This window comes from Dunckerocampus dactyliophorus, chromosome 8 (genome assembly GCF_027744805.1).
Source record: "Dunckerocampus dactyliophorus isolate RoL2022-P2 chromosome 8, RoL_Ddac_1.1, whole genome shotgun sequence".
Taxonomy (NCBI): Eukaryota; Metazoa; Chordata; class Actinopteri; order Syngnathiformes; family Syngnathidae; genus Dunckerocampus; species Dunckerocampus dactyliophorus.
This window is the reverse complement of record NC_072826.1, coordinates 5081207-5104907: the sequence shown is the minus strand read 5'-3', so window position 1 is coordinate 5104907 and position 23701 is coordinate 5081207. Positions and strand designations below refer to the sequence as shown.

The 23701-nt window shown below is 42.0% G+C and overlaps 1 protein-coding gene across 6 annotated transcripts in view; it reads right to left on the bottom strand.

Annotated features, from left to right (window-relative positions):
• cacna1da (calcium channel, voltage-dependent, L type, alpha 1D subunit, a) overlaps positions 1-23701 on the bottom strand; it is a 91858-nt gene that overhangs the window by 49665 nt on the left and 18492 nt on the right. For 4 of the 6 annotated variants that reach the window (XM_054785207.1, XM_054785209.1, XM_054785208.1 and 1 more), the window contains exons 4-11: positions 15745-15884; positions 11822-11994; positions 11267-11419; positions 10186-10382; positions 9776-9879; positions 6133-6302; positions 4333-4407; positions 85-172 (exon numbers count right to left, since the gene is read on the bottom strand). In XM_054785207.1, coding sequence (XP_054641182.1) covers positions 85-172; positions 4333-4407; positions 6133-6302; positions 9776-9879; positions 10186-10382; positions 11267-11419; positions 11822-11994; positions 15745-15884 — 1100 coding nt within the window. The remainder of the gene's footprint in view (positions 1-84; positions 173-4332; positions 4408-6132; positions 6303-9775; positions 9880-10185; positions 10383-11266; positions 11420-11821; positions 11995-15744; positions 15885-23701) is intronic. The other 2 variants (XM_054785211.1, XM_054785212.1) reach the window with 1 other exon arrangement.

The following is a 23701-nucleotide window of genomic DNA, read 5'->3' as shown; positions in this document are numbered from 1 at the left end:
CATTTAGGTGTCCTAATGTTGTCACGTGACTCTTAATAGTGTGTGTTGCAAATGAATGCGTTGCAAAGCGCTGCACATGCTCACCACAGTGGTCCGCAGCATGGTGTCTTTTCATCCTCCCCGTTTTGGTTCTCCGTGTTGACAGATTCTGTTTCGCTGGCTGGAACGCTCGCTGTAGATGCAAATAAAGGGGACATTAAAAAGAATGAAACAATTCCAAGACATTTTATCTCTGATGTGCTCAGTGGTATGTATGTTCAATATGGACACATGTGGTCCTCGTGTTAACAGTTTGTGGTCAATCATACATGATTAATCGTGTACAAAAAGAGAAGGACAACTAGTTGCAGTATGCATGTGTGCGGTGGAAAATGAGACAGGCGGAAGAATACGTAATGGTGGAGGAAAGATGTCACTTTTGTTCGGTTTAGTTAACTTTCTGTCCTTCACTATGTCTGCCACGCATAAGGCAGACTCTTCTGATTGCAGTGTGTCAAAGTAAACAAGAGTGAAAGTGAAAAGTAAAGTGACATTAGACATTGTAAAATGCTCAGTTTGACCGTCACAAACATCATGAAGGATAAAGATAGTACCTTTGAACATATGAAAGGACCTGTCCTACGGATGGAAAGTGATAACTAAAAGCAGTGTAATGATCTCATGATTCAGTCTTTGTCCTCCCAATAAGCCTGTTGCAACACCCTTCCAGGATAAAAGTAAGGAGTTTTTTTTGTATTACTTTTTAATTTTTTTCTTAGATTATACTATTTTTATTACTATTTCATATAATTCTTGTATTTCATCTTGTTTTTACTTGTTATTTATTTGTCATGTATTCTGTGTACAGTGTGAGTGACTTCCGTGTTAATTTAGGTATAATTTACATGATTCCGATTTACAGTACAGTAAAACTCACCTTATAACGAATGTATGTAGACAGAGGACCTCTTGTAGTTCATTCTAACAGGCTCATTGTGTAAATAAATGTAAAAAAACTCAAATTGAGTTTAATATTATTTCCAAGAACACTCATAACTTAAAAAATAATAAAGGTATTATATATTAGAGATGCACAATTTTGTTTTTGCACCGGTTTGTGCATGCCTGGAGGTCTTAAGGGCTGGAACAAATTAGAATTTGACCAACTGTACCTGCTGATTTGTCCTAATCAAATATCATGACATTACTACCACATCACTACTATCAGGAGAACCAGAGTATAGAGTAGAGGGAGCCACCTGGCGTGGCCCAGCAAGGTGCACTGTATTCGGGTACATGCTCTGAGCAGCCAGTGTGATGCCACGGAGGTCTCTGGCAAAGCTTTTGCACTTTTCAAACGCCGCGATGCTGGCGTTTCAGGTGGCTGATAAGGTGTTTTGTTTTCCTCCCTCATCGGGGAGCATTCGGTACAACTAGCACTCAAAATGTCTTCCTAGGAAAGTGAATGTTTGTTTACAGCTGTTGTTGTGAGCCCAGGGTAAGTTACGACAGGCCGTTAACGTCACAGGCAGGAACAACAAGGAGCGCTGGATTTGCTCACCCTCACATTACAGGTAATCCTGCCTCATTGGAGCCTTTTTTAAAAATTATTGGTTACCGGAGCTTTTTTTTAATGTTATCGGATTTATCGGTATGATGTCATAATTCCCTCACATCGGCCCAATAATTATCGTTCACCCCTAATGTATATGATTTATTATCACTATACAAGTAGTCATGGAGGACATAGGCCATGGGAAGAAGATCGATCTCCTGATCCTGTCTCTGAAATACTCTGCTCAAAGAAGGGTGTAGTGTGGAAGAGGTGTGTGAGGTGTCTTGTGAGGCAGCGAGGTGTGTACTTGTGTGTAGTGTGAGTGCGTGTGTGCAGTGTGTGCGCCTGTATGGTTTCTCAGCTTATGTAGACGTGTTGCCTTTGATTCCCGAGCAGTGGCAAAGCTGTCAGCTCTGCAAATAGTGCTGACTGCTGGAAGAGAGTATCGGGGCTTAGCCTTGTTTCCGACACTGACACTGTGAGCCCCTGCCTCCGAAATACGACGGGGGAAGGAAACGGGGCGGGGTTTGCTATCAAAGCATGCGTTTCTACTGAGTCTGGTACTTTTCAGGCGTAATTATAGACTTTTGCATTTAGTGTAGAAGGTCAACAAAAACTGTGACACAAGGGTTGAACACATTAATGAGGCGTAAAGAAGAAGTGATGAGGCATGACACACACAAACGTGCTCAGCTTTCAGATATTAGAATTGTTTTCAAAGATTAGCCGCATTTCACAAAAGTAGTTGTGTCAGTTGGAGAGCTATTTCTGCCCCACCCTTTACGGACAACAATTGGACAAAACAAACAAACAAACAAAAGGCTTCACTACACATCTTAGAACAAAGCCTGGAGCTCTACCAACTGTCAGTCAGTCAGTCAGTCAGCTACAGATGTGGGAGCTGTAGGTTTGACCATTTTCTTTTTCTTTGACCAATAGGCTAACCTGGCATGATGTTACTGTTAAAATGTGAGTGTAATGTTAGCACTGTAGCTCACATACTGTAGCTATGCTGCCGTCGCCACCGTTTGTGTTAACATTGTAGCGTATAGCTATGCTAGTGTCACTAATCTTTATGTGTTACGTTGCTGTTGAGATGAATAAAGTATGTATCTGTTGTATGCGATATATGCCATCTATTAAAATGGCCAAGTGCAGATTTACTGCGTATATACTGTATGTAAAAAGTGGATGAAGTACACAGTATTGCTTCTTGGAGAGATACACTCTGTCGGAGACACAGCATCATTAGCATTAAAGCTACAGACACATACAAAGCGGCATGTTTCCAGTAGGGCTTACCACTTTGCAATTCCAGCATCAAGATTTTGGACAACACATTTCCAAAACACAATTGCATCTTCCTCTGAGATTTTAAATTACTGACAAATATTCTAGCATTTAAGGCAGGGGTGTCCAAACATTTTTCCAGTGAGGAACACGTAGTGAAAAATGAAAGGATGCAACTTTGCCACTTTGATATTTTGTAAAGCAACACATGTAGATCTGCTAAGAAGTTATATATATTTCATCTCAGCTTTGGCATATAGGTGAAAAAGCAGATTATTAATATCAACTTCACTCTTTGCTCTTTTTCCCCCCATTTTTGCTGTTTTTTTTTCTTTTTTTTGAACATTTCAATATTCTTTCTTTCTTGTAATATAACAATTTTTTCCCAATATATTTTGACTTTATTCCAATAATATTCTAACTTTTTCCCCCAACCTAATTTTCCAAAAATTACAACGTGTATTTGTTTTGCTTGTTTCTCATACTATGTCATAAAAAAAAACATATTTCTTTCCAACTATTTCAACTTTGTTCTTGTATATTTTGTTCTTGTAATTATGACTTTATTACCATAATATTTTGACCGTATTCCCATATTATTATTTTTTTCCTACCACCTAATTGTCCAAAAATCACACCTTTAACTGTTATTTGTTTTTTTTCTCATAATTTTTAACATTTTTTTATGTTTCAACTTTGTGCTACTAAATCTACGTTATTGTTATTCGGAATATTACAACGTTATTGTAAAATTACTGTTGATTTTCTCCATTTTTGTTGTTGGGTTTTTTCTTTTCATTTTCTTGTTAAATTATATTATATATAAATTATATTATATATTTAAAAAAAAACTGGGGGCCACAAATGGCTACCAGGCCGCACTTTAGACACCCCTGTTTTAAGGATTGATGGAACTGTAATTCAACACTGTACCACTAGGCGGACTCTAGAGTTTCTGAAACTATGGTCAAAGTTTTTGTTGGGTTGCTGTTCTTTATCATGGGTTTATGTACAGTATGTAAGTTATGGGCATAATAATGAATGACTAGATTGACTGTGTGAAATTAATTAAGTGCAGTTTAAAGCAAATGAGGCAAAATGGAGTGCATTACTTGGCTGTAACCAGCAGAGGTGCTGTTGATTCAGTCTACTAGATGACAGTGTAAAGAACATGACATCAGCTATGCATCGCTGTCCACACAAAAAGCATGTCTACAGGTATACAAATTTTGCTCAGAACTCATCGGGTAGTAGTAGTAGTAGGCACCATAAGGCCTATGATACCCGTTTGTTTCTACACATTCATTTGGCAAAAATGCAACAGTCTTCTCTGCATTAACTAGAAAAAGCATATTGTAAAAAAGAAAGCGAGCCCATCTGCTGGACCACGGGGTGGGATACCCTTTGGCCCGTCTCCGGCCATGCCATTCTAGTCGCATAAACAAACAAGACATGAACTCACACAAAAGCAGCAAAAAAAGGAGGGAAAAGCACAGGATTTACTGTACCATGAGTGTCGGACGACTGGCTGAACCACCCAAACCTTCCTTTCTTCTTCTCAGTAAGGTCAGCCAGAGTCACCCCTTCATGTGCAATGCATGCAAGTCCATGCATTCAGACACAACGGCACAGCAGAGGGACATGGTTGGGGAGGAGAATGGGCTGCTATCAAAATGGGGTCAGAGCAGACAAGCAGCACAGGACAACAACAGTATTCAAACATATCAAGAAATCCAACAATGACAAAGAGCAGCAGGAGAGCAAAAGACGGAGGTGGTGGTGGTGGTAGGAGAGATCATGGGAAGGTGGTCGCTGTTGAGGCGCCTACAGGAGAGGAGATCCTGTACTAACATGCCACACAGCAAATGAATGGTAATGCTAATGGATTGATTTTATACCTTTTACTTGGGTATACATCACATGAATGCATTTGCATGTTAGCCAGGAAGAATGGAGCTGCCGTGTAGGCTAGCTTTAGCCGAATTTACAGTCAGGTTATCCCGAACAGGATCTTTTTCTTTAAACACGTACTGCGGGACATGTAGAGTGTCTCCCCAAGGTTCCAAAATGTTGTACGGCGTGGGGAACTTGAGCAATTTCATTTGAAAGTCGGTGGGTTTCATCAGCTTGGCGTAGAGCTGTGACGTCATACGAGGAGCCATTCCATTTCAAAATGGTGGACCACATGGACACAACACGAGCTCGGAAACAAGCGAGGATTGAGGAAGAAATGTCTCCGGCTGATGAAACAACAGAAACTGGAATCATATGTACAGCCCTATCAATTTCAAAACGGAGGTAGTCGAGAATACAGGTAGATCAAAACTTTTGATGCGAGTTAGAGGTACTTTCTTCAGGGACTATTTTGTCAAAAATGTAAACAGTTACAGACTATACATTAAAACTAACATTCATTTAGCCAACATTTTACATTCAGAAACACAAAATGGCACTGTTGTACTTTCTCTAGATGTGTTTGGCTTTTCAACAGCGCCTGGACTTGTTTTAGCTTTCGGCGCTGATCTCAAAGGTTCCGGTGGGCTGGCTGTCGGACTCCGACTCTCAAGTTGAGACGGTTGAAGTGGCCGCTTTGCCTTACTGGACATACAAGTCATAGATGGATATTTTATGTCTTGCCTTGTAGTATCCCAGCTCTCTGGCAACACTGCATGGTTGAAATGCGCCCAGCATACCAACCACCACCACTTCCATGGCACCTTGTTTTTTGGTCTAGATCTTTTTCGTCTTTCGGCCAATTAAAAAGACAAACACCGTGAGCGGTCCTGCAACACAAAGTCTTGGCATTCTCTCCAAAAACTTCAAAAGATTCCGGTGATGGTTAAACAGAAAATAAGGGGACAGGCGTCAGCGGGACAGCGGGATGTCTTACTGGGATGACGTCACAGCTCAAGGGGGGCTCAAACACTTTAAAGTTTATTATCTGCAAAATCTATTAAATTTCATGTATTTTATGCAAAAAAAAAAAGTGTTTTATTTCCTCATTTTATCCATGTTGAAGAATTGTGGATGACCTTTAAATGGAAGTGTAGTTTATGATTGAAGAGGGAATGAGCAGAAAGTTGAAGGTGAATGAGTTTGTGCTTCATGTGTGCTGCTTATATAAAGAGGATTTGGATTAAGATTTTTTTTTATACTGCTCGAGTAATGGGTTTTTTTTCCCTTCTCAGCTGAACTCCAGCGGTGGTTGCAATGTGCTCCACTTTCATCGCTGACATACATTAAAGGGGAAGATTTCTTTGGGCATTAGAGGGTGAAAAGTGAAAACGCTGAATGTAGAATGCACTTACGGTTGCGTTTACACTCCTCGTCCGCCTCGTCCTCGTTGTCAGGGTCGATGTCTTCAGCCTGAGTGATCCAGTCCAGGTAGCCCTTCAGGTCCTCCTCCAGCTGCTGCTTCTCACGCAGCTTCTGGAAGTCTCCACGAGCTTTGGCCTTCTCTCTCTCCTTGGAGAACTCTCTGGGTTTAGGCGAAAGCACAAGGAGACAAAGCATGCAAACACATACATACACAGAAGCACATCGGTGAGCAAAATGGTGCTTACATAAGGAGGACTGCACAGCAAACACATTTGCGCACCACAATGGAAACAAATGAGTCACCTCTTTTGCAATGAATCATCGCCATTAAGAGGATGTGTTTGTCTAACAGCCAAGCAAGACATTGTGCATAATCTCTTCCATCAAGCAGTCACAACCTTTAAAGTCTGTTTTTCTGCTTCTTAGCCACTGGAGGGAGATGTACGCTTTGGAAAAACAGCCCGGGACTATATTTAGATCCCTCCAGCAGCAGTGCCAACATCCTCATCATAAAGAGGAGGCAATTTAGGTAGACAGATGCTTTCAAGAGTCAGGCAACATTGGCGTAGAATCTAAATTTATAGATGACATCAAACTGCTTCAACAAGTGCAGAAGATGGTGCTGTGAATGGGATGTGAAATGAATAGTAAAGAAAAGATGTCATGCACAGATGGCTGATTGCTAGTATTAAGCAAGATGCTCAATCAAGATGCTTACAAGAGATGATGATTTTGTTAACTTGGCTTTACTGGCTCAATTCCTTCTCTACTGTAATAACTCCATCCTCATTTCACAATGCCGGGAAAGACAACGAGGGTTTGCTAGCTCAGGAGCGCGCAGGGAGAGGGGAGTGAAAAGCGAGGAATAAGATGAATTTTACTCTCAGGAGGTTAGGACGGCTTGAATGCAGTGGGAGGAGGAGGAAATGCTCACTTTGCAGCTGCCAAGAAAAGGACGTCACAGTGTGACGCCAGCGAGGGGTCAGAGACCAACACTGTAGAAATATACCACATGGACAAAAGTATCGGGCCAACACCAACGAGAACATTTTGAAATGTTCAAAGTTTGTGTCATGCATTATTTCTGTGACCTAGTCATGAATGCAACATGAACGCACCGCGAATGCATCGCAGCCTATGTGCAAACAATCAAAGCGTGCATGCCTCAGCATGTCTCATTCACATGAATGGGTTCACTTTTCCACCACCTCTTGGAGCAATTCACGTGGAATAATAATTAACCTGGTTAATAACTAATTATAATTCCCAAAGTCATGTCTTCTAGTCAGCAATTGGTTGGTTTTTTTCCTCGTTTATTGCCTTCTTCCTGCTCTTTACACATTCTCTATCTGTTGCTGCAAGAAAATATAAACATACATTTCTTTACTGCATGAGCTTGCTGTCTGGAGTTCAACATCTTGTAGGTTCCTTTCAAATAGAGGAATGAATGAAGTTATAGGGGTGATGCCAGCTGTTGCGTGGCGTCACGAGGGCTGTGCGGGACCAAATAATGCCAGGACTGCTTCACGGATGCGGGAAGTGGTGGTGACAATGCACACCCATGTGGGAACAATGTGCTGAAGACCAGAATGGATGTAAATGCTAGCAGGCTAGCTAGCCAGCTACTATTTACTAGTCACTGCTACTTACCGCTATTTACTAGACACCGCCTAGCTTGTCACTGAGAAAGATTTTCAACACATCACCAAAAAAAATGGATTTTACCAGAAGGGTGCAAAAATTGAGCAGCCAGAGTCTAGCAGTGATCTACCGTATACAAAACCTTAGTGAATAGTGGTGATCTGTGGTATAGAAAATGTCTTGCTAAAGGGAACTCAGTTGCTAACTGACTCAATAAAAGATACTTTTGTCCATGTAGTATAGTGCGAATTCATCAGCTAATATGTCCATTTTGTACTACATGACTTTAAAGGTCCCATATTATAAAAAAAAATTTCAACAATGGTAATTAAGTTTCTGTTTCAGTAGTGTATTGACAGTGTGTTGTCCAAAATCCAGCTTTGATGGCAGAATTGAGACAAAGTGCTTTTAGTAAGACCTACTGTGTGTCTGTAGCTTTAATGCTAATGAGCTGTGTTTGTCCGCGCCTGTCCCCGACAGAGTGTGTGGCTCCAAGTAGAGCTATTGTGTACTTTATCCATGTTGACATATACACTGTAATGGATGCCATATATCCCATACAACAATGTAACACTGAGGAGTGGGACAGAAGGACACAAACGGTGGCGACGGCAGCATAGCTACAGTATGTGAGCTACAGTGCTAACATTACACTCACATTTTAACAGTAACATCATGCCAAGTTAACCTATTCGTCAAAGAAAAGCAAAATGATCAGTCTGTAGCTGACTGATGGATAGTTGGCAGAGTTCCGGGTTTTATTTTAAGATGTGTAGCGAAGCCTCTTTTTTTTTTTTCTTACAAAGTGGTGGGTGTATACAGTGTTCCCTCGTTTATCGCGAGTTATAGGTTCCCAAAATAGTCTGCAATAGGTGAAATCCGCGAAGTAGCCAACATCATTTTTTGACAAATATTATATGTGTTTTAAGGCGGTAAAACCCCTCACCTTACACTTTGTACACTTTTCTCAGACAGGCAATAACATTTTCTCACATTTCTCTCTTGTTCAAACACTCTCAAAGATGTTCAAACCTTCATCTGAATTGTAATGATCAACCTACAGGTCGGACACAAGAAATTATTAAGTCACTCACGCGTATTTCACTCCTGTTGCGGTCCATCTCCTTCGAACCGAAGATTCACACGCTACACGCTAGCAAGCAAGCAAGCTAGCAATGACACAGGAAACACGGTAAGGCAGCACAGAATAGATTGATTGACAAAGGTCTACAGCCAATCGGGACGCAGAAAACAATGGGCGGTGCAGACAGACGAGAGAGGGAAGAGAGACACTCAACTTCCCACACTGCAGTTCTTCTTAAAGGGCCAGGCTCGGCCTGTAACAGGGTTCATACGCTGTGATAAAAATTTCAGAAAAAGCATTAAAAGAATTCTGCGAAACAGCGAATCCGCAAAAGGTGAACGGCGATAGAACGAAGGAACACTGTACACAGGGCGGGCTCACCTTGCTCAGGGTAAGTCGGAGGCAGCGTAATGTCCATAATGTCCCGTTATGATGTCACGAAAACACGGAACTTCACAAGCAATCGTTTGAGCGCCTCTTGTCTCACAAGTGAGGGAGGGGACATATTTTTCTCATGTTTGGTGCTCATGCTCTCAGGACACATATTACTGTGAGAACATCATGAAAAAGTCAATTTTGCATAATAAGGGACCCTTAAATCTCCTATGTTCAATTTGAGAGCAATGTTTTTGCATGGAGCAAACCACAGCAAACACTGCAAAGAAAACGCCACTGCACACGTCTGCCTCTTACCCACTAAGCACACCTAACACGAGGTTTAGCACAAAAAAGGAGCCGAGTATGATGAGGCTAACGAAATAAATCCAAGGTGTTTCCCATCCTATGGCGTCGTTGACCTATGGGAGCCAGAAGCAGCCAGTTAACAAACACAAACAGAAAGGACAGAGACCGCCTGAGTCTGCACTCAAGCGGAGGGCCTCTGTCAACAATGAGGAGAAAGTACTTACCCGCTCAACACACCCAAAACCAGATTAAGAACAAAAAAGGAGCCGAAGATCACAAGACTGACAAAGTACACCCATGGAAGCTCAAAGCCCATAGCATCGTTCATCTGGAGGAGCGCACGTTAACGCAGATTAGGAGAGGAGGGGTAAGAAAAAAGGAGTGAAGAGAGAAGAAATCATGAAATAAGATATACAGAAAAAGGCACAGCAAAAGTATGTAGTATGGACACACACTGCATTGTTAGTTGTCAATCATATTTAGCCAGTCAATCACACGAGGTGCCTCGGGAAATGATCAGCGGCCTCATCAACAAAATGTCACATTGCCGTGCGTGTGATCCGAGGCGACGTTTGGGCTGAAGGCGTGTGACAGTCAACACGGCAGGTCAGCGCCACGTGGGACGGGGACTCACCCAGTACAGCACGTCCGTCCAGCCCTCCATGGTGATGCACTGGAACACCGTCAGCATAGCAAACAGGAAGTTGTCAAAGTTGGTGATGCCACCGTTGGGGCCTTGCCAGCCTTCCCTGCACTCGGTACCATTGATGGGGCATTGCCGCCCGTGCCCTGAGATCGCACATGGAGCGGGATCCTCCTCTGCTAACATGTCTACATAAGACATAAGAGATAAAAACAAGCAAGGAAAGACAAAACTGCCACATGTTGAAGGGATGCATTTAGTGTGTAAAATAGACATACAGTCAGTGAACAGTAGAGATGTAAATGTTTGTGGTAGACCATTCCATACGGATCTAGGTACACGGGCCATTCAAAAACCATATATTTAGGCCTGTCACGATAAACGATTGAACGATTAAAAAAAACTGGTTCATAATTATGACCGACACGGACAGTTTTCTCAACTGGGAAAAAAAAACTACCAATGTAGGTGAGCCTTCGTCCCGACAGTCTACTCTTGCTGAATGTAACCAAAACAGTGCGCTCTCACAAACAGTGCCGCTGGCTACATTGCAAAAACATATCAAGGTAAGATTTTCTGACCTTACTGAGTGCTAACGTGGCTGGTACTGTCCAGGCTGGTACTGGTGGATGGTGGCTCTGTATTCATTTACTGCTTTTAATTTGATGTCGTTCCTGTCTTAGCTTTACACAATACATAATCAATAAGATCAATTAGATGGCTATAATGTACAAATGCTGATGTGTTGAAAATCTTTCCAGGTGACTAGCTAGCATACTACCTATTTACATCCATTCTGGTCTTCAGTCATGCTAAGTTACGGAGCATGCATGACAATCCTTTCACCAGCAGCCCAGGGTCTCGCACTGTTTAAGAGATGGGCTGTCAAGCGGTTGCTAGTCCTTCGATACCCGGTGCAAGCCTCTACAATCCATTCATTTTATGTCTGATTCTTATCCATCCAGGAGGCTGATACCCATGCAGCCGCATCTCTCGCTTGTCAAACCGGATATCCCGTCGCATCGGTTTATCCTTCACAACCCTAGTTAACAGATTAAAAAAATGTTCATACCTGAGCCAGGAAGATAACAGGTTGCGTGCATTTTCCCGATGAAAAGCTCCAGGCCAATAATAGCATAGATGATGATGACAAACAAGACCAGGAGGGCAATATGAAGGAGAGGGACCATGGCTTTAATGATGGAGTTCAACACCACTTGTAAACCTAAGCAAGGTGGAACATGAACATCGAGAAATAATGAGTTCATTTTTGTCGTTGTAAAACTACACTGCATCATAATTTGAGGTGATGGTTTCATTGCTTTTGCTACACGAGAGGGGCAAAACATTAGAGACACATCTCTGGATAAGTCAGTCTTTAGTTTGTGCAGGCGTACGTAAGTGCACATCAAAGCTGATGTAATGATATTACCAACATAACCATAACTTTATATGGCATTTATTACACCAGGGGCTGTGTCCTCTGAGTGCTTGTTCTAATGATGTATTTTAAAAAAAAAAACAGTCCTCAGGGTATCACGTGTTATCTTGCGGTGTATCCTGAAGAAGAACTGTGATCATTTTGCAAAAATGAAGAGAAACCCTAATCACACGGCGTGTTACTTACTGGGTACTCCTGAGACCAGCCGCAGGGGTCGCAGCACACGGAAGGCTCGAAGGGCTTTCACGTCAAATCCGCCGGGTTTACCACCGTGACCGTGCATGGACGGGTGGCTCTCCTCTCCTTCACCGTCTGCCTTCTCATCTTTGGTCAGAATCTCCAAGACCACACTGAAGAGTCTGCCGGGAGAAGGACACAAAGCCTCAGTTTGACTCGCATCCACACCAACCATCTGCACAATAACTGGAGTTATAAGCACTAAATATTTTTGATATCAAATTTAGAGTACTACTTTAGAGTAGTCAGTGTACAGCTTTACAGCGGTGCAGTAATCCCTCGCAACTTTGCGCGTTCAATTTCGCGGCTTCAACTCTATCAGGGTTTTTCAAAAATCATAGAATTTCTACTACGTTACACACTTCTGCGCTCAGCGTGTATGCTAGCAGCCCCGCCTCCACCAACTGAGACAAAGAGACTGTACTGTATGACTGACAAAAGGGATCACTCCGTTCATGTCGTTGTTCTTGAGCTAAACACTGGGGTACACGCAGGAGCAGTTTATCTGCAGACTTCAGGGCCCTACCTGGGGAGTGAGGCTGCAGGAGCTCAGACAGGTACAGCATTTTAAAATGAACCCTTCATTTCACTGGGAGGAGGAGCACAGGGGTCATGTGATCCCAGCGTATGCTGTAGTTCCTGTCAACAGGGAGGATGCTGCGGAGGACTGGTCAAGGCCTGTAGTTAGCCAGTTACAATAGCAAGCTGAAGGTGATGGAGTGGCCAAGTATGTCTCCTCCAGACCTGAACGTATCCTCAAACAGAAGAAAGCGAGATGGAGAAGGGCAAGATCTCTAACATCCACCACTGGCAGCCATTCCATCACCTTCACCTTCAGCTCCCTCAGCAAGGCACTTGTCATCTTGGAGGTGTGCTTGGGCTCCTTATCATCTTGGAAAACTGTTCTCCAAAGTAGGGCGTCCTGCTCTGTTTCACAATGTCACGCTACATGTTGGAATTCAGTACCGGCAGCACTCGTGCAACCCCACCACCATGCTTGGCTGGAGGCAAGACCCAATTATCTTGCTACTAACTTGTATTTAGACAATAACGGCTGTGTTGACTCATTTTCAGTGGATTGTACATCTATACCGCTATACAACCTGTACACTGACTACTCTAAATTATATCCAAGTATCATTTCTATTGTATTATCCCTGGAAAAGCTGAAATGTGAAGGGTCTACTCATTTTTGTGAGACATTGTAAACTTCAACTGCAAAATGTATCATCCCTTATATTTCTTTTTACCCCTTTTGCACAACAGTGAAATTGATTATTGCTCAGGCCACCATGGTAGAAAGTGTTACCACTTTTTTTTTTTAACAGCTACCCACAAACAATACTGATATCACCAGGACACAGTTGGACTCCTGCTTACTACTACTGCTACTGCACATATGGTGCACAGCCCACGATGCTCACTTCATGTTAATGGATAAAAGCTGTTAATTCCACTCTCACAAACAAGTACAGAATTGCACGTTCATGACGACAAAGATGGTTTTAACAGGGTTTGTCTTGACAAAGGTACTAATTTTGTACCTTTGACATTATCAGTCAGATAGGATATAGGATACATTAGTTTAAAGTGGGCCTTGAGGGTGCATGGGACCCTGGGTCCCTGTATGACCACAGTCAGAGCTTGGTCCACATTGCTAGCAATAAGTCGGGCTCGTTCCTCCGCCAGGGCTGCCCTTTGTCACCGATTCTGTTCATTACTTTTACAGACAGAATTTCTAGGCGCAGCCAGGGCGTTGAGGGGTTGCGGTTTGATGGCAGCAGAAATGGGTCTCTGCTTTTTGCAGATGTGAGATCCTGTCCCAAGTGGAGGAGTTTAAGTACCTCAGGGTCTTGTTCACAAGTGAGGAAAGGCTGGAACGTGAGATGGACAGGTAGATTGGTGCAGCGTCTGCAGTGATGTGGACTCTGCATTGTTCTGTTGTGGTGAAGAGGAAAGGCAAGGCTCTCAATTTAGTGGTGAATCTACGTTCCAACCCTCACCTTTGGTCATGAGCTTTGGGTAGTGACCGAAAGGACAAGATGGCGGGAGAAGCAGAGGAAATGATTTTTTTCCGTAGGATGGCTGGGTTCTCCCTTAGAGATAAGGTGAGAAGCATCATCTGAGAGAAACTCAGAGTTGAAGTGCTGTCCCTCCGTCTTGACGTAAGCCTGATGTGGTGGCTTGGGCATCTGGTCAGGATGCCTCCCAGACGCCTCCCTGGGGAGGTGTTCAGGGCACGTCCCACCGGTAGGAGGCCTCGGGGAAGACGCAGGACACATTGGAGGGACTACGTCTCTCAAATGGCCTGGGAACACCTCAGGATCCGCCAGGAGGAGCTGGACGAAGTAGCCAGGGAGAGGGAAGTCTGGACTTCCCTGCTTAGGCTGCTGCCACCGTGACCCCACCTCAGATAAGCAGAAGAGGATGGATGGATGGATAGTCTAAAGTGTGCCTGTCTCTAACTTTGACAATGACTTCTAATGAAACTCTAGAGTATGCATCATGCAAAGAAAAGAAAAGAAGCTGAAATCAGCATCAATCAGACATGAGAGGAAATCATGCATGCATGACATGAAAAGTTGTGGACTACAAGTGGAGAATGGAGCTGCCTACTGGGGCTGAAGGATGCTCTTAGAAGCCCAGACTGCACCTGTTTCAGTGAGTCACAAAGACTCTAAGACGGCTGCTTTGTTACTCAGCCACCCAAGCCAACCATCCTTCACATATGGACACCTTTATGATGGAAGTAGCTACTTATACCAACATTTTTCACACGCTATTCATTCATTTTCTACACCACTTACTCTGTTTACGGCCATGTGAAAGCTAGAGTGTATCTCAGCTGAATTAAATGGAGTTTTATATATATACATATACGCAGTATATCTCTGAGGTCCAAGCTACATAAATTGTGTTACAGCGCCACATGCTGTGGTACACAAATCAGTTCAATTGTGTTTATTTCGAAAGCAATGAAAATCAATTTGCAGACTCTCGACTTGTTTGAGTTGAGTAATCCATCTCAGTCCAAATCGGCCCTCGTGGAGGAGATAATTGATTTGCAGCTCCACAAATGCAGAAGCATGTCTTCCGAGCTCAGATGGAGAGCAGCGCCGTAACACAACATTACTATTTTTGATCCCGACAGTCCTTTAAAGCATGTTTGTGTAATTCATCCAGATGGACGCTGATGTTTTGAATTGTGGACATCTAACACAGGCTGCGCTATTTTCCGTGTGTCACTGCAACCAATGAGTGGGCACACTTGGCGGCAAAGCGTCCGTCTTTGCATGTGAGTGCACGCCAGATCAAGCTTGCATGCCGCACACAGACAGAGATGTGACCCAGCTACCCACTGGACTGTGCATATTAGAGGAGAGCTCGTCACAAGGCAAGAGAGGGGAAGATGGACGGAGGGGAAAGAGGAAGATAGCAAAAAGGTTGTGTGAAAGAGGATGTTGTGTCAGCTCGGAATGACAAAGCGTACATTTGCGGGGAAACGGAAGACAAAGCAGAGCAGGATGGGAGATAGCGAGCCAAATAGAGTAAGTGAAAGGGAGAGATGGGAGGGAGCGTATGGAGGGATGGTGACTCATCCCAGTGGTGGTAAAGCTCTGATGTATTCTCTCTGTCTTTTCTGGGTCATACAGTGTGGGCGTATGAGGGTCTCTATTAGCACTTGGCCACTCGGAGCAGAGGCTTAAGCGTCTTTAACTTTCACACATGCAGCCACGCCGCCTCTCTGGCTGTAAGCTACGACTGTCAAAGTGCAAATCCTCACAGCCAACTCAATTGTTGAGTCAGCAGATGCCTCTCTCTCTCTCGCTCTGCTGCCGTAAGGACGCAGGTAAATAAACCCCAGCGCTCACCCGATGACCACGATGACGAAATCCAGCATGTTCCAACCGTTTCTCACGTAGGCATTTTGATGCATCACCAAACCGTAAGCGATAATCTTCAGAAAGGTCTCGATTGTGAAAATGATGAGGAAGGCATACTCCACTGTCTCCTGCAAACACACAAGCACAAAAAACACACAGATACATTTAGAAATGTGTACATTGTCAGCATAGATGTCAACCACTTCCAGTACTCATCTTTTCATGAGAGTAAATGACATTTGTGGCGCCCCCTACATGTTGTGCTCCAAATGCTTAGGAAGACAAGCTAAGCAAACATTGAATCCAGACACCCTCAAAGTTTTATAATCCTTAGACAAATGCTCATTGACTTATGGACAATTAGTTGCTCAGTCCTTTTTGACGTTTTAGTTGATGGTGGCCATGTTTTTATACCTTTCTAACAGTCAAATTTGACACACATGTGCTTGTCCTTCCCCTAAATGTGTCTACCAAATTTTGTGGCGATTTGGTTACACACCCTAAAGTTACTTAAGGTGTTCTGTGGAGTGCACTGCACTGTGTCAAACACCAATCTGACTTATGGGGTTTAATAACAGCGCCACCGTGTGGTGTATTTTTCAGAAAAATTATAACACAGGCTACACAGTCATGGGCTCCACACACGTGAGGCGACGTCGCCTCCAGTTTGTTCATTTTCAATGGAACCTGTGCAACAGGGCGATTATTACAAGTCTCTGTCCTGTCAAGCGACACGCAAAATTCGTGTGTGTTAAATTTTGTGTTCTCGCATATCATCGTGCACACGTTGGCTTGCGACTTGATCCCAGAAAGTTGAAAACTGTTCAACTTTTCATCAACCAGCGGGAATTTCATTGATTGACCAATGAGTGGACAGTATGCTATTCAGCACGCTCTCGTGTCCTGTACTAACAGGAGTACCTGTTCAAAACTGGCTGCTTTTCCTCCTCTCAACTACTTTGATGTCCCCGAATTCCTTCCAAATCTGACAATCAAAACTATGGGAGACTCCTAATTTGCTATGGCGGTGAGCACGTTGCTCACCGGTGTAGCTGGCCACAGTTACTCATCACCTCCTGTGTGCAGGGTTTGCTAGTAGTTTGTCGCCTCGCATGTGTGGAGCCCGTAAGGGCAAGCAAGTATGGCTAAATGTTGACTCATTTGTGTGCAGCGGTTCAGGAGAAGAGAAGATAGCTCAGGGCTCCGGACTGTGACTAAATGCTTGCACTTTGCCACAAAAATTTGAGACATTTCGAGTACATTCTACTCACACGTGTGCGACAAGTTGATATGCCAATTTCATTTGATTATTATTGAATGTCAAATTATTGACAAACTTGTGCTCCACACGTCAGCCCAGTAGTCAACAGTAACGCGCAAATGAGCAAGTATGCCAACCCAAAACGCGCAAATGAGCTAGAATGCCAACCCACGTTCTTTTCCAAACAAGTGTTGTGTTGCATATAAAACAAACACAAGCACTTTTGACCACTGAAGTTGTGAAAGCTTAACATGAAGGAAAGACGGCTAACAACACCACACTTCCTGCCTTCACAGTAAAAGCACTGCACGTTACATTCTGTCTGACTACACCGAAGAAAAGTATCTTCCGACCCTGTTTTAAATCAAACTATTGTTTGAAGTCAACATATGATGATAATGAAAATGATGAAGCTGTTAGGTGTGAGGACAAGCTCGTGCTTTCTGGTCTACAGTAAATATTGTAATCAATAAATGTGCGCAACATGACATTTGAAGGTGTATATGATGCCACCAAACAGGTCTTGCAGAAGACAGTTGCCATTTATTGTTCAAGTATTCATGAGTGATACAGTGAAAATGAGAGGAAATGTAAATGGTTACTTTGCAAGTCCATTTGGGTGTGCACCCCTACACTTTCATTTGAAGTTAGGGGCCACTGTGCTCTTAGTCAAAGAAGTTAGTCTGGCGCCCTGTAGCGTTACACGATTATACCCTTTTTCCACTGCAGCCACCTTTGGTGCTCATGCAGATTTAGTTCAGAGCTGGAACTGAATCTACACCAGATTCATTTTCCATTGTCCTGGGGAGGTGTGTCATTATGTCCCAAGGGTTACACCTCCCATCAGGAAATAACAAAAGGGAGATCCGCATGAGTCACGTTGTGTCAAACTTCCAGATGAAAAGCAGCGAGTTGCCTGGAGCTTTTATTTTGAAGATTGCTAATATTATTAAATATGACATATTTACCTGAGATAACCCATTCCACCACACACACACACACACACACACACACGGGCTTCCGTTCAGCACCTGTGTTGGGAGCAAAGCTAGGACTACTTTGAAGCAGTCACAGAGGAAAAGGGGTATTTGAGTACTTGGCCACCTGTTGTTAGGCCACGTTTATTGGGCTTAATCATAAATAGGAAGTAGGCCGATGACATAATTGGCATGTGCAAGTCACGCCCTCTAGGTTGTTTGAAACTACCCAAATGACTCCACAGTCAATGCAAGTGGTCACTTTTAAAAAGGGACAGCAGCAAATGTTGGTAAAGTGGCATACAGTATAATATTACATGAAACCAGAGAGAGGGGCCACGTCCATGCTTTATGCATGACAGGCTGCCATTATTCATACACTTCAACACTATTCTGATGCTAAGTGAGTAGAAACGTCTCTTTCAGGGCCAAAGGCAGCATGGATACGGAAGAAAAGGGAACATCCTTTAACGTTTCATAGGAACCCATTCATATCAAATACAAACTAAATACATATGGAAGACATAATGACCTTTATGGCCTGGGGGATGCTTGAATCCCTTGTAATGTGTTCTCAGCAGATGCCATAAATGCAAGCGTGCCGCAGGGCTCGTTTTCCCAACAGTTTACTGCAGATTATGAGGAGCACTTAGGCCAGAATAAGCGAAACGGATGTCTTTGTTACTGAAGGAAAAAGGTTGAGTGAAGCTTGGGGCTCTCGTGTCCATGACAGAGCTGTGCTTAGAATTCTGACACAACGCAGTAAACGCAGTACACACAGTACTTCATACCAGGTGGCTGGGAAAGGGACAGTATAGTACAGCTTTTGGGCTTGCTCTTAACAGCTTAATTCATGAATAAATGAATAAATAAGAACATTAGGAAAGTAAATACTCCCATATACTCTTTACCTCTAAGCTATTGTGAATTTATAGCTATATTTTAACAACACCATGTCCACCATGTGATTGGTTCAAAATATTTTACTTCCCTACCACCAAATTCCAATTCAATTATGCTGATATAGCAAGTGAAGTGCTTTTATTTTTATTGATTACTTTTATTTAAACTGCAAAAGCAAACATTAAATATCTAAAATCATGGTAAACAAGATGTAAACAACAACAGATTTAAGAAAAGAAATAGAAAAAAAAAATAGCACTTTAGCTTATAAAATTATCTTGCGCTGTTGTCAGATTTGTTTGATTTGGAGTAGTGCACTCCTTATTAAAATGTTAAGAGCAGTTGAAAAATGTCAAAAATGTACATTGTCAGGTCTTAAGGTGGTTCTAAGTAGAGCTTCAAAATGCAAAAAGAAGAAATGGGAGTGAGACAAAAAAGCAATTTGTAGTAAAGAAGCATTAAAGTGAAATAGGCTGCAAAAGTTTAAGACCATAGCTAAAAAAAAACATCCCCCCCCTAAAATAGCAACAAAATGTAGAAAAAAAGGAGTGAGTAATGAGTAGCTGTGCCATTCTTGTTAATGAGGTGAAAAATGGGTTTGGGCATGCTTGATGCCAGTGTTTCCAGGAGGCTAGTGGGAATGTTACTCCAGGTGGGGAAGATGGCTTTGTGGAGGGCATCCACTGCCTGGAACTGATGTCCATTTTTTTTGTTAATTCCCTTGCCATCCATCCCCAAATGTTCTCCATTGGATTTAATTTTTTTGCATTTTTTAAAAACCTCCTTAAGATCCAATGTCTGTCAATGATATACTACCAGATATTTAATCTTGCTAAGATTTCAGTTTTTGTAGAGAAATCTACCAACATGAAATGGCATTTTATTAAAAAATGCCACATTTACAGTAAAAAAAAAATGAGGACACCGGTGCCCCCTATAGGTTGTGAGCAAACGGGCCACACTTTGGACACTCCTGGCTTACATCAAGAAATATATACAGTCATGTGGAAAAAATAAAAACATGCACATGTGCACAATGTAATGAGAAGTGTGTCGTAAATAAAGCTTGTACAGAACAATAATGCTCACTTTTGATTGACACTGTCAGAGAGGTCTGTGTAAACCTTAATTGTCTGCAAATAGTAATTTCCTGCTGAATGGAAACGTGTTAAATATAATCGCATCTGATGGCCGTCCCTTCTCAGTTAATGAGCAATAAATTTGTTCATCAGCGCATGGATTTGCAAACAGAAACAGGAAGAGGGGGAGAGACGGCAAGGAAAAGAAAGAGAGAGAGAAAGAGAGAGAGAGAGGGAGAGGAAAGAGGCCTTTGGGGATGACCATAAATATCTCTGACTCATCTTAGTTTATTTGTGCTCTAGAGAGTTACGAGAATGTGTTCAGCTTTTTTTCAAAATTATTTAATCAACAAAGAAAGAAAAAAAAAAAAGAAACAGCCCCAACTCCACCCCAGTCCGGATCCACAACACCCCAAAAAGACAAACAAAAACAATCACAGCAACGATAAAAATGATAATGACTATAATCACAACAACAATAACAATAATAATAATAATAATAATAATAATAATAATAATAATAATAATAATAATGACAATGTTATTTACAGTATTTCCCTTCAAAGCATTAAAACCAACCGTAACAAGCAAAAAAAACCCATAAAAGTAAATGTCTTACAATCTTTATCACTACTATTACCAACCACAAACGTTACCACCACCACCAATAACAAGAATAATAGTCACAATGGCTTACACTTGTATTGCATCTCACGAGCCCAGCAAGCTCTCCAGAGCAGCACACTGTAGCCATCATTCATTCATTTCCAGTTTAAAATCACAATTTCACTTGCATAAGGAAGAAAACTTGTATTTTAAGTCTATTTGATAGTTCATATAATGGATGCCATATTTGTAAATAATCAGACACACTATTATTAGTAATATCATGTACCGTACATAGCATGGATAGACCAGTCATTGGGAGTTGGACCATCAGCATCTGTCCAGTTTTTCTATATTGTCCGTTTTGTTATGCATATTGATTTTATTCTTTGATGACACGTTGCTAAATTGATGCAGATCTCCAAGAATACAGGTTTGTGGAGTCATTGGGATGTCTATATATCTATGTCTATATATCATTGGGATGTCTATATATCTATATGTCTAATCGAGACCACAATTCTTTAATTCTCCGACGCGTACCCCATTTTGGGAACCTAGGCCATAGACCTTCATGAGAATGCTGTTCTCCACACGAAGCATACTGTACATGTTCCTTCTCCACCGCCTGATGAACACATACAGTATTCTGTTACGCCCCCAAGCACAAATCACACCTTTCACACAGCGCACTTGCCCATATGACAAAGGATGCTAATTGGCTGAACTATGCATTCTACTACATAAACCTCCATATGACGGAGGCAGGCGAACAGCCCTAACGCAAAGCTATTAACCACGCCTTAGGCAATGTAGAGGTGCTGTCAGACCATGCACAAAAAACAGCTGTCTTTAAAGTAGAAGGAGTAGTACAGTGGAACCTCAAAGTAAGACAATTCAGAATTCAATCAACATTTACAGGAAAATATGCCTCCAAATTGGCACAAAAACTGTCAAACAAGACTTCTGTTTAACGAGCAAGCGTGCAGGTGGCCCTCAGATTACGACTTACATTCCTACCACAAGTTGAAAGTCCCATAAGTCAGAACTCATACCTAAATTAACACTTACAGTGCTCATGACACCATAACACATGTTCATCTTGTTATTTTCGCCATGAAAATAACACCGAAAGGCATATTTCCTGTGTTAGATGTGTACTTGAACATTTAAATATTTACAATTTAAAAATAAATTCGGGAGTTCTTCCGGGTGTGAAGGAGGCGGAGCAAGCGACGTCTACACCAGATGGTCCTACCCAGAACTTCACATTCAGCCCAATGCTTTCTGAACTGCTGTAGTCCAGTTCTGGAGGAATTTCTGTTGTTTGGTTTACATTTATTTAAATTATGCCCGCGCGTTGTGTTGACGGCTTTTGCTGGAACACTTGAAGAGACAAACACTCATTGACACTACACGTTGCAGCTTAAAACGTATAGTAAATGAGAAAATTCACTAATATAGCATTATTAGGTGAAAGCATTGTACTCACATGAAACACATTTAGAAGACTTTCTCCATTTCCAACAGGTTTCCTTGTTATACGCATGCACAGTAGCACTATGAAATAACGTAACGTTACCAGTTTTGTTTTTTTAATTATTATTTATGTTGTGACCTTTTATTTGCATTTTCCTTTAGTTTTTTATTTTACAACAAATATTTATGGTCTTGTGACATGAGTTGCAGGATTAGCCATCATAGACTGCATTAAGAACTGCATTTTATTTGTTTAGAAATAATTCACTTATTTTTTCGTACTTATTTTCAATACGTGTGTTCCACTTCCATCATGTTCTGTTATATTGTTTAAAAAATTTTAGCTGGAATTCTAATACCATGAAAGCGTGATATTTTTGCCCAAGGTTATCATACCGTCAGAATGTCATGCCCATGTTTCGTTTACACCACATTGCACAGAACTGCAATGCACAGAACTGTAATGCACAGGCTACGGGATCACTGCAGGGACACAAGAGACAGATACCACTCATAGCATATAGCAAGCTACCAAGCTAACTAGTTACCCTCCGATTTATTCATTCTAAATATAAGAAAGGGTTTCAAACAGTGAGGCACAAGGACAAAGTAAGAAGCCAAAAACGCACCACTTCCACACAAAGTGGGAGGAGTACTTTTTTTCCCCCACTCTATCATGTGTGACATGCCAGGACTGACTACATGCAGTGTTAATGTAATGTAAGCTAATGAAATGTCTCATCAATGAAACATTACTGATGTCTAGTGACCACAATACTACATATGACTTGTCTTTCAATATTTTTGGACTAATAATAGGCCATAGTCAACCACCAAACATGAATTAATTTTTGAAAACCTGCGATGTAACGAGGGATGACTGCATTCAGGCCAATACAGTAATACTGACATTGGAAGACTCCTGACCCTGATGGCATCCCTGCAGAGATCCTTAAACAGGGAGGTTATCTCTGCACCAGAACAATCTTCCACTACATTGCTGATTTATGGAAGCATGGAGCTGTCCCTCAACAATGTCGGGTGCAAATGTTGTAATCATAGACAAGAAAAGCACACTGAGAGCGCAGACCTCCGCCAAGCGCCATAGTTCCCCCCGTATTGTGATTTACACTATAAATATTACTCCTACATTTATTTTACCTACATATTTAGATTCCTTAACCATGAAAACATCCATCCATCCATCCATTTTCTATGCCGCTTCTCCTCATTAGGGTCCTGGGGGTATGCTGGAGCCTTTCCCAGCTGACTTCGGGAGACAGGTGGGGTACGCCCTGGACTGGTCGCCAGCCAATCGCAGGGCACATATAGACAAACAACCATTCACACTCACATTCATACCTATGGACAATTTATAGAGTCTCCAATTAACCTAACATGCATGTTTTCGCATTTTCCGCAATGACGGTTTTCTTCTGGATCTAGTGCCATACCTTTTGAAGATACAACAAATCCATTGGCCATTGTCTTGACTATATACAGTATAGTATATAAAATGTTTGGTGCATGTTTATAGCTTCATTTGATGCATGTTTATAGCTTCATTTGTTGTCTTCCTAAATAAAAATTCCAAAAGGTCTGCTATTTTTTCATATTCTAGATCATAGTATCTATAGAAT